At 44.4% G+C, this 14,843-nt stretch overlaps 1 protein-coding gene across 1 annotated transcript; it reads left to right on the top strand.

Annotated features, from left to right (window-relative positions):
- Positions 1-4,691: 4,691 nt before the first annotated feature.
- On the top strand, positions 4,692-5,687 carry LOC137319145 (probable G-protein coupled receptor 139). Its single transcript, XM_067981488.1, has one exon. The coding sequence runs from the start codon at positions 4,692-4,694 to the stop codon at positions 5,685-5,687; it is 996 nt and encodes a 331-aa protein (XP_067837589.1).
- The last annotated feature ends 9,156 nt before the right edge of the window (positions 5,688-14,843 follow it).

The raw sequence follows: 14,843 nt of genomic DNA on the forward strand, positions 1-14,843 counted from the left end.
CACTCTATGCAGTACTGTGGGAGCCCTGAACTGTATGCTGTACTAAGGTCGTGCACTGTTCGGTATGTTGTACTGAGGGAGCGCTGTACAATGTTGTATTGAGGGAGCGCTGTACTGTATATTGTACTGAGGGAGCCTCGTACTGTATGTTGTACTGAGGGAGCGATGTATCGTGTGGAGTACTGAGGGAGCGCTGTACTGTATGTTTTACTGATGGAGCGCTATACTCTATGTTGTACTGAGGGAGCGCTGTACTCTATGTTGTACTGAGGGAGCGCTATACTGTATGTTTTACTGATGGAGCGCTATACTCTATGTTGTACTGAGGGAGCGCTGTACTCTATGTTGTACTGAGGGAGCGCTATACTCTATGTTGCACTGAGGGAGCGCTGTACTGTATGTTTAACTGATGGAGCGCTGTACTGTATGTTTTACTGATGGAGCGCTATACTCTATGTTGTACTGAGGGAGCGCTGTACTGTGTGGAGTACTGAGGGAGGGCTGTACTGTGTGGAGTACTGAGGGAGCGCTGTACTCTATGTTGTACTGAGGGAGCGCTGTACTGTATGGAGTACTGAGGGAGGGCTGTACTGTATGTTGTACTGAGGAAGCGCTGTACTGTATGTTGTACTGAGGAAGCGCTGTACTCTATGTTGTACTGAGGGAGCGCTGTACTCCATGTTGTACTGAGGGAGCGCTGTACTGTATGGAGTACTGAGGGAGGGCTATACTGTATGTTGTACTGAGGAAGCGCTGTACTGTATGTTGTACTGAGGAAGCGCTGTACAGTATGTTGTACTGAGGGAGCGCTGTACTCTATGTTGTACTGAGGGAGCGCTGTACTGTATGTTGTACTGAGGGAGCGCTGTACTCCATGTTGTACTGAGGGAGCGCTGTACTCCATGTTGTACTGAGGGAGCGCTGTACTCTCTGTTGTACTGAGGGAGCGCTGTACTGTATGTTGTACTGAGGGAGCGCTGTACTCCATGTTGTACTGAGGGAGCGCTGTACTCTCTGCTGTTCTGAGGGAGCGCTGTACTGTATGTTGTACTGAGGAAGCGCTGTACTCTATGTTGTACAGAGGGAGCGCTGTACTCCATGTTGTACTGAGGGAGCGCTGTACTCCATGTTGTACTGAGGGAGCGCTGTACTCTATGTTGTACTGAGGGAGCGCTGTACTCTCTGCTGTTCTGAGGGAGCGCTGTACTGTCTGTTGTACTGAGGGAGCGCTGTACTCTATGTTGTACTGAGGGAGCGCTGTACTCTATGTTGTACTGAGGGAGCGCTGTACTGTATGTTGTACTGAGGGAGCGCTGTACTCTATGTTGTACTGAGGGAGCGCTGTACTCTATGTTGTACTGAGGGAGTGCTGTACTCTATGTTGTACTGAGGGAGTGCTGTACTCTATGTTGTACTGAGGGAGCGCTGTACTGTATGTTGTACTGAGGGAGCGCTGTACTATATGTTGTACTGAGGGAGTGCTGTACTGTATGTTGTACTGAGGGAGCGCTGTACTCTATGTTGTACTGAGGGAGCGCTGTACCCCATGTTGTACTGAGGGAGCGCTGAACTCTCTGCTGATCTGAGGGAGCGCTGTACTCTATGTTGTACTGAGGGAGCGCTGTACTCTATGTTGTACTGAGGGAGCGCTGTACTCTCTGCTGTTCTCAGGGAGCGCTGTACTCTATGTTGTACTGAGGAAGCGCTGTACTCTATGTTGTACTGAGGGAGCGCTGTACTCCATGTTGTACTGAGGGAGCGCTGTACTGTATGTTGTACTGAGGGAGCGCTGTACTCCATGTTGTACTGAGGGAGCGCTGTACTCTCTGCTGTTCTGAGGGAGCGCTGTACTGTATGTTGTACTGAGGAAGCGCTATACTCTATGTTGTACTGAGGGAGCGCTGTATTCTATGTTGTACTGAGGGAGCGCTGTACTCCATGTTGTACTGAGGGAGCGCTGTACTCCATGTTGTACTGAGGGAGCGCTGTACTCTATGTTGTACTGAGGGAGCGCTGTACTCTCTGCTGTTCTGAGGGAGCGCTGTACTGTATGTTGTACTGAGGGAGTGCTGTACTCCATGTTGTACTGAGGGAGCGCTGTACTCTCTGCTGTTCTGAGGGAGCGCTGTACTGTATGTTGTACTGAGGGAGCGCTGTACTATATGTTGTACTGAGGGAGCGCTGTACTCTATGTTGTACTGAGGGAGCGCTGTACTATATGATGTACTGAGGGAGCGCTGTACTCTATGTTGTACTGAGGGAGCGCTGTACTCTATGTTGTACTGAGGGAGCGCTGTACTGTATGTTGTACTGAGGGAGCGCTGTACTCTATGTTTTACTGAGGGAGCGCTGTACTCTATGTTGTACTGAGGGAGTGCTGTACTCTATGTTGTACTGAGGGAGCGCTGTACTGTATGTTGTACTGAGGGAGCGCTGTACTCCATGTTGTACTGAGGGAGCGCTGTACTCTCTGCTGTTCTGAGGGAGCGCTGTACTCTATGTTGTACTGAGGGAGCGCTGTACTCTATGTTGTACTGAGGGAGCGCTGTACTATATGTAGTACTGAGGGAGCGCTGTACTATATGTTGTACTGAGGGAGCGCTGTACTCTGTGTTGTACTGAGGGAGCGCTGTACTATATGTTGTACTGAGGGAGCGCTGTACTCTATGTTGTACTGACGGAGCGCTGTACTGTATGTTGTACTGAGGGAGCGCTGTACTCTTTGTTGTACTGAGGGAGCGCTGTACTATATGTTGTACTGAGGGAGCGCTGTACTGTATGTTGTACTGAGGGAGCGCTGTACTCTATGTTGTACTGAGGGAGCGCTGTACTATATGTTGTACTGAGGGAGCGCTGTACTGTATGTTGTACTGAGGGAGCGCTGTACTCTATGTTGTACTGAGGGAGCGCTGTACTATATGTTGTACTGAGGGAGCGCTGTACTCTATGTTGTACTGAGGGAGCGCTGTACTCTATGTTGTACTGAGGGAGCGCTGTACTCTATGTTGTACTGAGGGAGCGCTGTACTGTATGTTGTACTGAGGGAGCGCTGTACTGTATGTTGTACTGAGGGAGCGCTGTACTGTATGTTGTACTGAGGGAGCGCTGTACTCTATGTTGTACTGAGGGAGCGCTGTACTCTATGTTGTACTGAGGGAGCGCTGTACTCTATGTTGTGCTGAGGTACCTTTTTACCGAATGAGACCATTCATCTTCGGGTGGATCGGCTGGATATTGATGATCCGAGGTGACTATCTGAAGAAGAGCCGTGAATTCTCACTGTATCTTCATCAACAGTCCCTCGGCCAAATCAGGTAAACCCAATTGTCCAATCTCTCCTCCGCCGTTTGGGAATCTTTTTGAGTTTGTTGACTGGTGAATTTTCCAACAGTGAATAATGTGACGGTAATTAATCGGAGGAAGGCGCTTTGGATCCTCAGAAGGACATGGTCGGGTTTAAATATCGATTCGTTACTTCTTTCTTCATCACTTCCACTTTTATTGTCGGTAGTTTTATTCCTTATCCTCTTAACGATCTTTTATAATCCGTGACCGATAGATTCTCCCGTCTCTCTGATCTTTTGTAATCCATGACCGATAGATTCTCCCGTCTCTCTGATCTTTTGTAATCCATTACCGATAGATTCTCCCGTCTCTCTGATCTTTTATAATCCATTACCGATAGATTCTCCTGTCCCTCTGATCTTTTATAATCCATTACCGATAGATTCTCCTGTCCCTCTGATCTTTTATAATCCGTTACCGATAGATTCTCCCGTCTCTCTGATCTTTTATAATCCATTACCGATAGATTCTCCCGTCTCTCTGATCTTTTATAATCCATTACCGATAGATTCTCCCGTCTCTCTGATCTTTTATAATTCATTACCGATAGATTCTCCCGCCTCTCTGATCTTTTATAATCCATTACCGATAGATTCTCCCGTCTCTCTGATCTTTTGTAATCCATTACCGATAGATTCTCCCGTCCCTCTGATCTTTTATAATCCATTACCGATAGATTCTCCCGTCTCTCTGATCTTTTATAATCCATTACCGATAGATTCTCCCGCCTCTCTGATCTTTTATAATCCATTACCGATAGATTCTCCCGTCTCTCTGATCATTTATAATCCATTACCGATAGATTCTCCCGTCTCTCTGATCTTCTATAATCCATTATCGATAGATTCTCCCGTCTCTCTGATCTTTTATAATCCATTACCGATAGATTCTCCCGTCTCTCTGATCTTTTATAATCCATTACCGATAGATTCTCCTGTCTCTCTGATCGTTTATAATCCATTACCGATAGATTCTCCCGTCTCTCTGATCTTTTGTAATCCATTACCGATAGATTCTCCCGTCTCTCTGATCTTTTATAATCCATTACCGATAGATTCTCCTGTCTCTCTGATCTTTTATAATCCATTACCGATAGATTCTACCGTCTCTCTGATCTTTTGTAATCCATGACCGATAGATTCTCCCGCCTCTCTGATATTCCCACTTTGGCTTCAACGTGTTCCCGAGTCCTCCTTGTTCTCCATTACATTTCATTGTATTATTTTACAGTCCGATGTCTTTGGCCTGTCTCAATTTTAATGCGAATGATTATTTTAAACACAGAGCCCGGTGCCCATGGCGTGAGAGATCCATTTTCACCACAGGGTCACGTTTCCAAACTGTAAATGTCTCTCAGAATCCTGTCAACGGATGATTTCGCTCAGAATCCGTTCAGTCATTTTCCTCTTTTTCTCTCTCTCTGTCTCACAGCGAACTTGGCAGTGATTGTGATCCTGTCCCGAGGAAGGTGCGGTCTCTCCAGATGTATCACTCGGTACCTGGTGTCCATGGCGGTGACGGATCTCCTGGTCATTCTCACGGCTGTGATATTAAACCGGATTCCTGGTATTTATTTTCGGGGTAGTTTCCTGTCCATCACTCCCGTCTGTAGTCTCAGCATTGTCCTAATTTATATCGCCAGAGTCAGTTCCGTCTGGTTCACAGTCACTTTCACCTTTGATCGATTTGTGGCCATTTGTTGCCAGAAGCTGAAAACAAAATATTGCACCGAGAAAACGGCGGCCGTGGTTATAGGGACCGTCTGTGCCCTGAGCTGTTTAAAAAACATCCCTTCATACTTTATATATGAACCTTTGTATACAATTAACAATGTACCTTGGTTCTGTAAGGTGAAATTGGAATTTTATTCCTCACCTCTTTGGGCCGCATTTGACTGGTTTCATCGTATTTTAACTCCGTGTCTCCCATTCCTTCTGATTCTTCTGCTCAATGCTCTGACCGTCAGATACATTCTAGCGGCCAACAGAGCCCGCAGGAGACTCCGGGCCCACAGCAATGGTGAGAATCAGAGTGACCCAGAGATGGAGAGTCGGAGAAGGTCCATCATTTTACTCTTCGCCATCTCGGGCAGTTTTATCCTCTTGTGGTTGTTGTTTCTTATAACTTTCCTCTATGTCCGAATTGCAAACGTTAGTTATTTCTCAGGATGCAATTTCGGTGACTCACTTTTTATTCTGGAGGAAAGCGGATTTATGCTTCAGCTTTTGAGTTCCTGCATCAACCCGTTTATTTATGCGGGGACCCAGAGTAAATTCAGAGAGGAGTTAAAGACTGGGGTGAAATATCCGTTGAGACTAATTGTTCAATTATTTCAACAATGAAAATAGTCAAATCCATAAGACCATAAGAGATAGCAGCAGGAGTAGGCCATTCAGCCCATCGAGCCAGCTCCGCCAATCATTGAGATCATGGCTGATCTGATTTTTACCTCAACTCCACTTTCCCGCTCTTTCCCCGTATCCTTTGACTCCCTTGCTGATCAACAATTTGTCTAACTCAGCCTTGAATGTATTCAATGACTCAGCCTCCACAGCTTTTTGGGGTAAAGAATTCCAAAGATTCACGACCCTCTGGGAGAAGAAATTCCGTCTTAAACGGGCGATCCCTTCTTCTGAGACCATGCCCCCTAGTTTTAGATTCCCCCATGAGGGGTAACATCCTCTCAGCATCTCCCCTATCGAGTCCCCTCAGAATCTTATATGTTTCAATGAGAAATCCAGTATATATTGCACGTTAATATTGCGTCCTGTGCTCTTCTCGCCTATGCACCACACTGCCTGCCCTCCCAGATAAACAAACAGTCACTCAGTGTAAGGCCCTTAACCACTGTGAATTTAAGGATGTAGGAGGGAAATTGCATCATCGCACAATTCAGTGTTGTTAACTGTTCTCAGTTAGTTTCCAATTCTCCTGTCCGTGCTGACTCAGGCCTGGTATACTCCCACCAGCACCGAATGCCCTGGAGTATCTCGACAGTCATGTGTGAGACAGAGAGTCCGGCCTCTAATCTGTTGCTGGATATCAAGTTTAACTGTTTAATGAAGAGACTGCAATATCCCTCCTGGGAATGGGTTGCATCTTGAGGCTCGGATACTCTGAAATGGGAACACGGACTGCCTCCACCCACTGTTCACCGCTCACTGGGCACCGCCTCACAGCCACAATCCTGTGTCCATAAACATAGGAACAGAGGAATTGTTAGACCAAAAAGGCCAAGGACCATCCAGTTCACCTTCTACCATCCTGGTCGTCGCCTGATACAACGATAATGGAGCTACTGACCAGTCATTGCAATTAATCTCTATCAATGAGTCTACAACAGACCTAAACAGGAGGTGGGGAGAAACCCCCGGTGGTGGAGAGATTTGGGAACCAAAGGTCCAAAGTCACCTGTTCCTCCCGAGCCTGTTGTACTTAATATGTCATGTCTCAAATTACTCACATAGTGCAACACAAAATATTATATTCTGAATGAAATCTATCTAATTTGCATTTGAATGGATCAATACTAATTAGTTCTACCGTATCTCGGGGGAGTCTGTTCCACAGATTGAGTAAGGTTTCACTCACTGAAATGATGCTTCTGCAGATTCATCTCAGAATTTACTACCCATCAGACGTCAGACCCTGTCCTCTGGACTGACTGCTCTGAACAGGATGAAATAACTGCTTTTGATCTGCATTATCTCTTCCCTTTAGAATCATAAAAACAGCAAACATAGGGACATAGGAGGAGGAGGAGGAGGAGGAGGAGGAGGAGGAGGAGGAGGAGGCCAGTCAGACCTTCGAGCCTGTTCCGCCATTCAATGAGATCATGGCTGATCTGTATCCTAACTCCACCCACCCACCTTGGCTCCAGATCCCTTAATACCCTTGGCTGGAAAAAATCGATTGATCTCAGATATAAAATTATTAATTGAGCATCTACTGCTTTTTGTGGGCGAGAGTTCCACACCCTTTGCATGAAGAAGTGTTTCCTAACTGTTCTCCTCAATGGCCTGGCTCTGATTTTAAGGTTATGTCCCCTTGTCCTAGACTCCCCCGCCAGTGGAAAAAGTTTCTCTCTATCCACCCTATCAATTCCTTTCAAAATCCTAAAAACCTCAATTAAATTCTATATTCCAGGGAATACAAGCCTAGTTTATGTAATCTCTCCTCATAATCTAACCCTTGGAGCCCTGGTAACATGCTGGTGAATCTGTGCTGCACTCCTTCCAAGGCCACTATCTCCTTTCTAGGGTGCGGTGCCCAGAACTGTACCCAGTGCTCCAGATGTGGTTTGTAAAGTTGTATCTAAAATTCCTCCCTTAAATTCTAGCCCTCTAGTTATAAAGGCTAACATTCCATTAGCCTTTTTGATTATTTTTGATCCCTGACTACTGCATTTTAGTGATCTGTTTATACAAACCGCTAAATCTCTTTGGACCGCCACTATTCCAGATTTTCACCATTTACAAATTACTTGGAGCTGTTCTTTTTTTGGTCCAAATGGATGACCTCACACTTAACTGTGTTGAAATCCATCTGCCACAGTTTTGCCCACTCACCTAATCTATCAATGTCTCTTTGTAATTTTATGTTCCCATCTACACTGCTTACAATGCCACCAATCTTTGTGTCATCAGTAAACTTGGATATCTGGCTCCCTATTGTGTTAATTAAGTAATTAATAAATATAGAGAATAGTTGAGGCCCCAGCACAGATCCTTGTGGGACACCACTGGTCACTTCCTTCCAATTCGAGTAATTCCCATTATCCCTCCTCTCTGTCTACCGCCTAACCAATCTCCTAACCAGGTCAATAATTTGCCTTCAATTCCACGAGCTTTAATTTGAGCTAACAGTCTCTTATGTGGAACCTTATCGAATGCCTTCTGGAAGTCCATAGAAACTACATCCATAGACATTCCCCTGTCTACTACTTTGGTAATTTCCTCAAAGATTCAATCAAGTTCATTAGGCATGACCTGCCCTTTGCAAATCCGTGTTTGCTCTCTCTAATCAGCTCAAATTTCTCTAAGTGCTCAGTCACCCTGTCCTTAATTATAGATTCCAATAACTTCCCCACAATCGATGTTAGACTAACAGGTTTATAATTTCCTGGTCTCTCTCTCAACTCTCAAATAATGGAGTTCCATTTACAATTCTCCAATCTAGAGGGACAATTCCTGAATCGGGAGAGCTTTGGAAGATTATGGTTAAAGCATCTGCAATTTCCTCACCTACTGCCTTTAAAACCCTGGGGTGAAAACCATCGGGTCCTGGGGATTTGTCCGTCTTTAATACCATTATCTTTTCAAATCCTGTCTTTTTGCTGACATTAACTTCAGTGAGTTCCAGTCCTTGATTCATTATTCGTTTCCCTGGAATGTCAGGTATATTATCCTCTTCCTCCACTGTGAAAACTGACACAAAGTAATTGTTCAACAAGTCTGCCATTTCCTTATTTTAATTTGTAATATTACCCGCGCCTGTTTTTAAAGGGCCCACATTCCCCTTGACTGCGATTTCTCGTCTAATATAATTGTAGAAACTTTCTGTGTTAATCTTGATATCCCTCGCAAGTTTCTTTTCCAATTCCCTTTTTGTAGCTCTTATGATCTTTTTTGTCTTCCTTTGCTGTTCTTTATGTCTCTCCCAGTCCCCTGGATCGACACTATTCTTTGCACTTTTGTGTGCTCTTTCCTTTCGGTTCATGTTATCTCTCAGCTCTGTTGCTGACCATGGCTGTTTTATTTGGTAAGTAGAGCTCTTGCCCTTTAGCGATATATACTGGTCCTGTATTAAACTAAATTCATTTTTGAACACCTCCCACTGTTCATATGTACTTTAACCCAGTAACAGTTTTGACCATTTTGCTGTCGTCAGCCTCTGTCTCAGTCTGTTAAAGTTAACCTTACCAAAACCTGGAATCTGAGTATTGGACCAGACTGTAAATATTGTATTGGACAGTAAAGTTGCTCCAGGGTTCATGGATATAAAGGGATGTGTAAAATTGGCTGAGAGGAAGTGATTGAAGATATAAGATAGAAACCGGGAAATTACATCACCAATGGGAATTTTTCTAAGGTCATCGCCCTAAGGGATTATTGGTGAATTTCAGGAACCAACCCAAAGGGGTTAGAGAAAGATGTGTGAGTATATCTGTGAGTAATAGAAATCAGCTGGGAATGATTTACTAAAAATGTCAATCTGGTATAACTGTACAATCTAGTGAAAGACAGGAAATAGTTGAGAATATTGAATTGACAGCTTTCTCGTGGAGATTTGTGTCCTCGTCTCAACTGAACAATGAGAAAACTGCATTTGATAGCCTGGGCACTACTCGATACATCTGGACCATACAGGGGGAGATAAGCAAAGACCTCCAGACCGCCCCCCTCCCCCCTCCAGACCGACCGCCCGCCCCCCTCCAGACCACCCTGATCGTTTAATGAGATAACCTGAAAGCCTAAGAATGGCTACAGTGAACATGAAAGATACAAATGTGTGTTGCCATCAATTGGAAACAGAGACCAGGATGAAGAACATGATTCCAAAGGCCTCCGGTCTGGTGAGTTAGTGGAACCGCTCTTCAAACAGACCAGTTGTTCTAACAGGACGGAATCTTACTGGACATATGGCCTGTGTCATGGGAATACCATGAGGAAAAGAACCTGGCCAGCAGAACGATACCTCTGATATGTTGCATGTGAGGTAACTAGTCTGTGGAAATGCGTGATGAAGATGCCCTAAGAACGGGTCTGAGTCACGCTCAGTTACTGAACAACAGAAGGACAAGAAATGGTTAATGTGGCCCAGGAGAGTGAGAAAATCTTTTATGCGAAGGCACTGACACATTGTCCACAGAGAAACCGACTAATTAATGAAACAATCAGGAATCAGAGGGATTGAAATTAAAGTAAAGACGGACACAGTAATATGGATTTCCAAATTCAGGTTTCGGCTCCTTTCAGTTAACAATGGAATGGGGCTCGGGAGAAATAACACTCAGCAAAAATATTAGTAAAAGATTCTCCAGCTCTCCTTTTAAGTCCGTGATTTCTTTATAACATGATACATTGTAGGTTTCTGTATTAACCAAATGAAACTTCGAAGCAATATTTATGTGTGCTTATATAAACCTAATATTGATAAAATGTAAATTCAAGCTGATCTAACCCAAGACCAAGAAGATAGTTGAGGGATAAGGTGAATATTGAACTCAGGCTTTACTCAGGATGAAGAGGAGGGACATGTAAGAATATGGCTTGAAGCAAGCATAGAAAATATTGACTTGCATACTGCCAAGGATCTTAGCAAGGGGGCAGATATATAAAGGGCAAAGTACCACATCGGTGTGAGAAAGAACTTACAGAAAGCCAAGAGATCACTGGGAATGTTGAGGCACTAGAATGGAGAAAAAAAACCAAAAGTCTGGAGACGGTTGGCAGAGGTCGACGCTAAAGAAACCGCATACTCAGACCTGCTAACAGTGAAAGGCTGAGGTGGAACAAACTTTTTATGCAGCAGAGATGCTTGGTGGGTTTTGATAGAGTCAGCACAGTGGGATGTTTACAGACAGGAGATAAGGACAGAGATGCAGAATAACGACGCCAAATAGTATAGAGAGGGAGTACTCCCTCCAAAAAGTTCGAGCTCACGAGTGGGGATGGTCCGAAGTTCATTGCCACAGGCAGTCCATGGAGGTAAGGTCTGGTTATACTTCTCCCAGATTGATCAGATTGTATTGATTGCTGGTCATTTAATGTAATCTGGAGACCGTCGTATTACTGGTGTGAATCAATCTATTAAACCTTGCTGCTTTATAACTAATCGGGTCAGAATCAAGCGGAAGTTATTGTTGAAGGATTAACAACCTTTTTGTTGAGACAGTAACGGGATAAAACTCACCACTGTGACCTGAACTCTACTCTTCTCTATTGTACTCTTTAATCATTGTTACTATTGTTTCTTGATGAGCTCCCACCATTTATTAGAATAAACACATCAACTTTTCTTTTCCACTGAGAACATTCCCAATTTACATAATCACTCCTCACAATCCAATCCCTCAATCATGCTGGTTGCTCTCTTCTCTATCCGTTCAATTGTTGCAATATCATTTTTGTACTCCGGTGGCCAGATCTGTACACGGTATTCTAAGTGCGGTCAGACTAATAATTTATAAAGAGACCGGATTACTTCACAATCTCGGCTCAATATTGACCTTTGAATTCATCCCAACATCTGATTGGTTTTCCTCACTGCCTCCTAGCCTTAGGTCGATAGTTTCAATTTATTGTCAATCAGGACCCACAGATCTAATTTTCCATGCAAATTATTTTCTTTCCATTTAAGTAACAATCCCTTCCTGGATTTGTTGTCCGTGTGAAGCACTTTACATTTAATTCCATCTGTCACCTGTCTGCCCAACTCCCAAGTATTTAAATCCTCCTGTCGCTTATCCTCTTTAGCTTTGCAGTCTACCACTTTAATCAGCTTTGTATTGTCTGTAAATGTAGCCATTGTGCTGTGACTCCGAGCTCCAGATCATTTATAAAGATATTAAACAAAAGATCCAAAACAGACCCCCTGTGGGACCCCACTGGTAACATTCTCCTGGACCAATGACAATCCCTGTACCACTGGGTTCTGTCGGTCATCCTATTCGAATTTCCTGTGAACTATTTCCACTGATTCCCACTATCCTCCTCTTCACTCCCAGCCTTTCCAGAGGAATTGTATAAAAGGCTTTACTGAACTCCAAGTACATCTCATCCACTGCCTCACCCATATCAAGCTTAAAGAAAACTAATAAGCTCGATTAGCAAGGACTCCCCTTCATCAACACATATTGGCCATCTTTTAAGATTATATTCCTATCCAGATGCACCATGATCTTATCTTTATGGGTCTCCATAACTTTACTCACAATGGACGTCAAACTCACTCACTCTGGCTTTCTCCAGTCACAAGCTCCTCTCCGCTATTCAGAAATTTCTCCAAGATTCATGCCCGAGTTCCTGCAATTTTCCTCCTGATTTTCATAAAGATCCTCGGGAACATCTTCTCGGGCCCTTGAGATTTATCCACCTTCGGTTTGTACCGCTGTTCGCCAATAGTGCTGGAGTAATGTCAATAGTCTCACAACTTACCTCTGAAAGACCCTCTAGTTCCCATTTCCACATCAAATTAATTACCTTTCCTCTCCTTAGTGGAAACTGAGGCAAAAAACAAAGCGCATTGAGCACTTTTGGAGCCTATGTTGCATCAGTTGTCTCGCCTCAGCTGATCCCACCTTAAGGCCCGCTCCATCCCTTGTTCATCTTTTTCTCTAATACAATTGAAAAATACACATTGATCCTTCACTTCTTTTGCAATATTCAATTCGAAATTTTTCTCTGCCATCTTTATGGCCTTTTTATACTCCAGATATGCCTTTTGATATTGAATCCATTTACACTACTTACTGTGCATCCTAACTTAGTGCGGTCAGCTAACTTGATATAGGGCTCTCTACTCCCTCTCCAGGCAGGCCTTTTGATATTGAATCACTTAATTCTGCGCCATTTTCCTTCATGGTCTTAAATGCTTCCCCCCCCCGCCTTCGTTATTCTCCTGCCAGCATAGATTTCAGGATCACAGTGGCTCACAAGCCTTCCCATCAGATCAGGTGCAGTCCCGAGGGAAGGGCATATCATTGGTTCAAATACAAATTAACGGCCTCCGTGTGCTGTAACAATTCTATGTGATTTAACCAGGAGATCATCAGGTATAAGGGACTTCAGTTATGTATATTGGAGAAGCTGGGATTGTTCTCCTTTGAACAGAGAAGGAGACAGGAGACCTGATCGCGGTGTTCAAAATAATGGGTTTTGATAGAGCAAGTAGGGAGAAACTTTCCTCTGGCAAGTGGGCCAATATTCAAAAGGACACGGATTTTAAATAATTGGCAAAAGAACTAGAGATGAAATGTTTTCACGCAGGGTGTTATGATCTGCTACGCACTCACTGAAAGGGCGGTGGAAGCAGATTCCATAGGAACTGCCAAAAGTGAATTGAATCCAGTTTTTAAAAAAATTGGGAATAAAAAGCTAGTAACAGTTAAACTGACCATGGATCTGAGATTGTCCCAAGTGCCTGATTGTTGAAAGTGTCCTTTCAGGAAATAAACCTGCCGTTCCTACCTGGTCTGGCCTATAGGCGACTCCAGTCCCACATGGTTGACTTCACGGCACTCTGGTTTACTGGGTCACTTCACTCAGTTGTATCAAACCGCTCAGTTGCATGACTGGGTCATACAGCACAGAAATGAGAGCAGGTAGAGGCCATCCGGCCCCTCGAGCCTCCTCCACCACTCAATCATATCATGGCTGATATTCGATCTCAACTCACTTTCCCGCCCGATCCGGAGAGTCCAAAAATCTCAGCCTTGAATATACTCAATGACTCAGCATCCACAGCCCTCTGGGGTAGAGAATTCCAAAGATTCACAACCCTCTGAGTGAAGAAATGTCTCCTGTCCTAAATAGCCGACCCCCTATCCTGAGACGATGCCCTCTCGTTCTAGACTCTCCAGCCAGGGGAAACAGCCTCTCAGCATCTATCCTGTCCAGCCCCCCTCAATCATACCTTTCAATGAGATCCTCCTTTTTTTAAACTCGAGATTATAGGCCCATTCTACTCTCCTCAGGAGAACCCTCATCCCAGGAATCAATCTAGTGATAGTTTGCCGCACAGCCTCTATGGCAAGTATATCCTTCCTTAGATAAAGAGACCAAAACTGTACACAGTACTCCAGGTGAGCGCTCACCAAAGCCCTGTACAATTGTAGTAAGGCTTCCTTACTCTTGTGCTCCAACCCCTTGGAATAAAGGCCAACATACATTTGCCTTCCTAATTGCCTGCTGTACCTGCCTACTAACTGTTTGATATAAAGGACTCCCAAATCCCTCTTCATTTAACATTCCGTTTTTCTATTCTTCTCAAAGAACTTTACATTTCCCCACTCACTTAACCTGTATGTCTCTTCATAGACTGCACTCTTCAGAGCTTACTTTCCCACCGAGCTTTCTATCATCAAACTTGGAGACATTACACTGTCCCCTTCATCTAAGTCATTAACACTGACCTGAGCGAGTCTCAGACTCCCGCTGCGAATGAACAGAGCGAAGCAGACACACGGACCAATGAATGGAGCCCTGGCCATGCTGGAGTCGGATTGGCTCCATCATCAGTTGGGTGGGTTCATGAACAGGAGAGCAGTGGGGAAAGGATCAAATCAGGAGGAAGGGAACAGAGGAGGAGGAAAATTTAAATACAACCAGGACACTGCTGCAAATCAGTGTTTATAACACTGACCTGAGCGAGTTAGACTCCCGCTGCGTCTCACTCGCTGTTACAAATACTCAACTCTTGGCGGCAGCAAATTGCAGAGTTTGTTCCTCCTGAATAATCTCAGCTGTTCAGGGTCTGAACACCACAGGACACCAGAA

Source organism: Heptranchias perlo, unplaced genomic scaffold (assembly GCF_035084215.1).
Source record: "Heptranchias perlo isolate sHepPer1 unplaced genomic scaffold, sHepPer1.hap1 HAP1_SCAFFOLD_74, whole genome shotgun sequence".
Taxonomy (NCBI): domain Eukaryota; kingdom Metazoa; phylum Chordata; class Chondrichthyes; order Hexanchiformes; family Hexanchidae; genus Heptranchias; species Heptranchias perlo.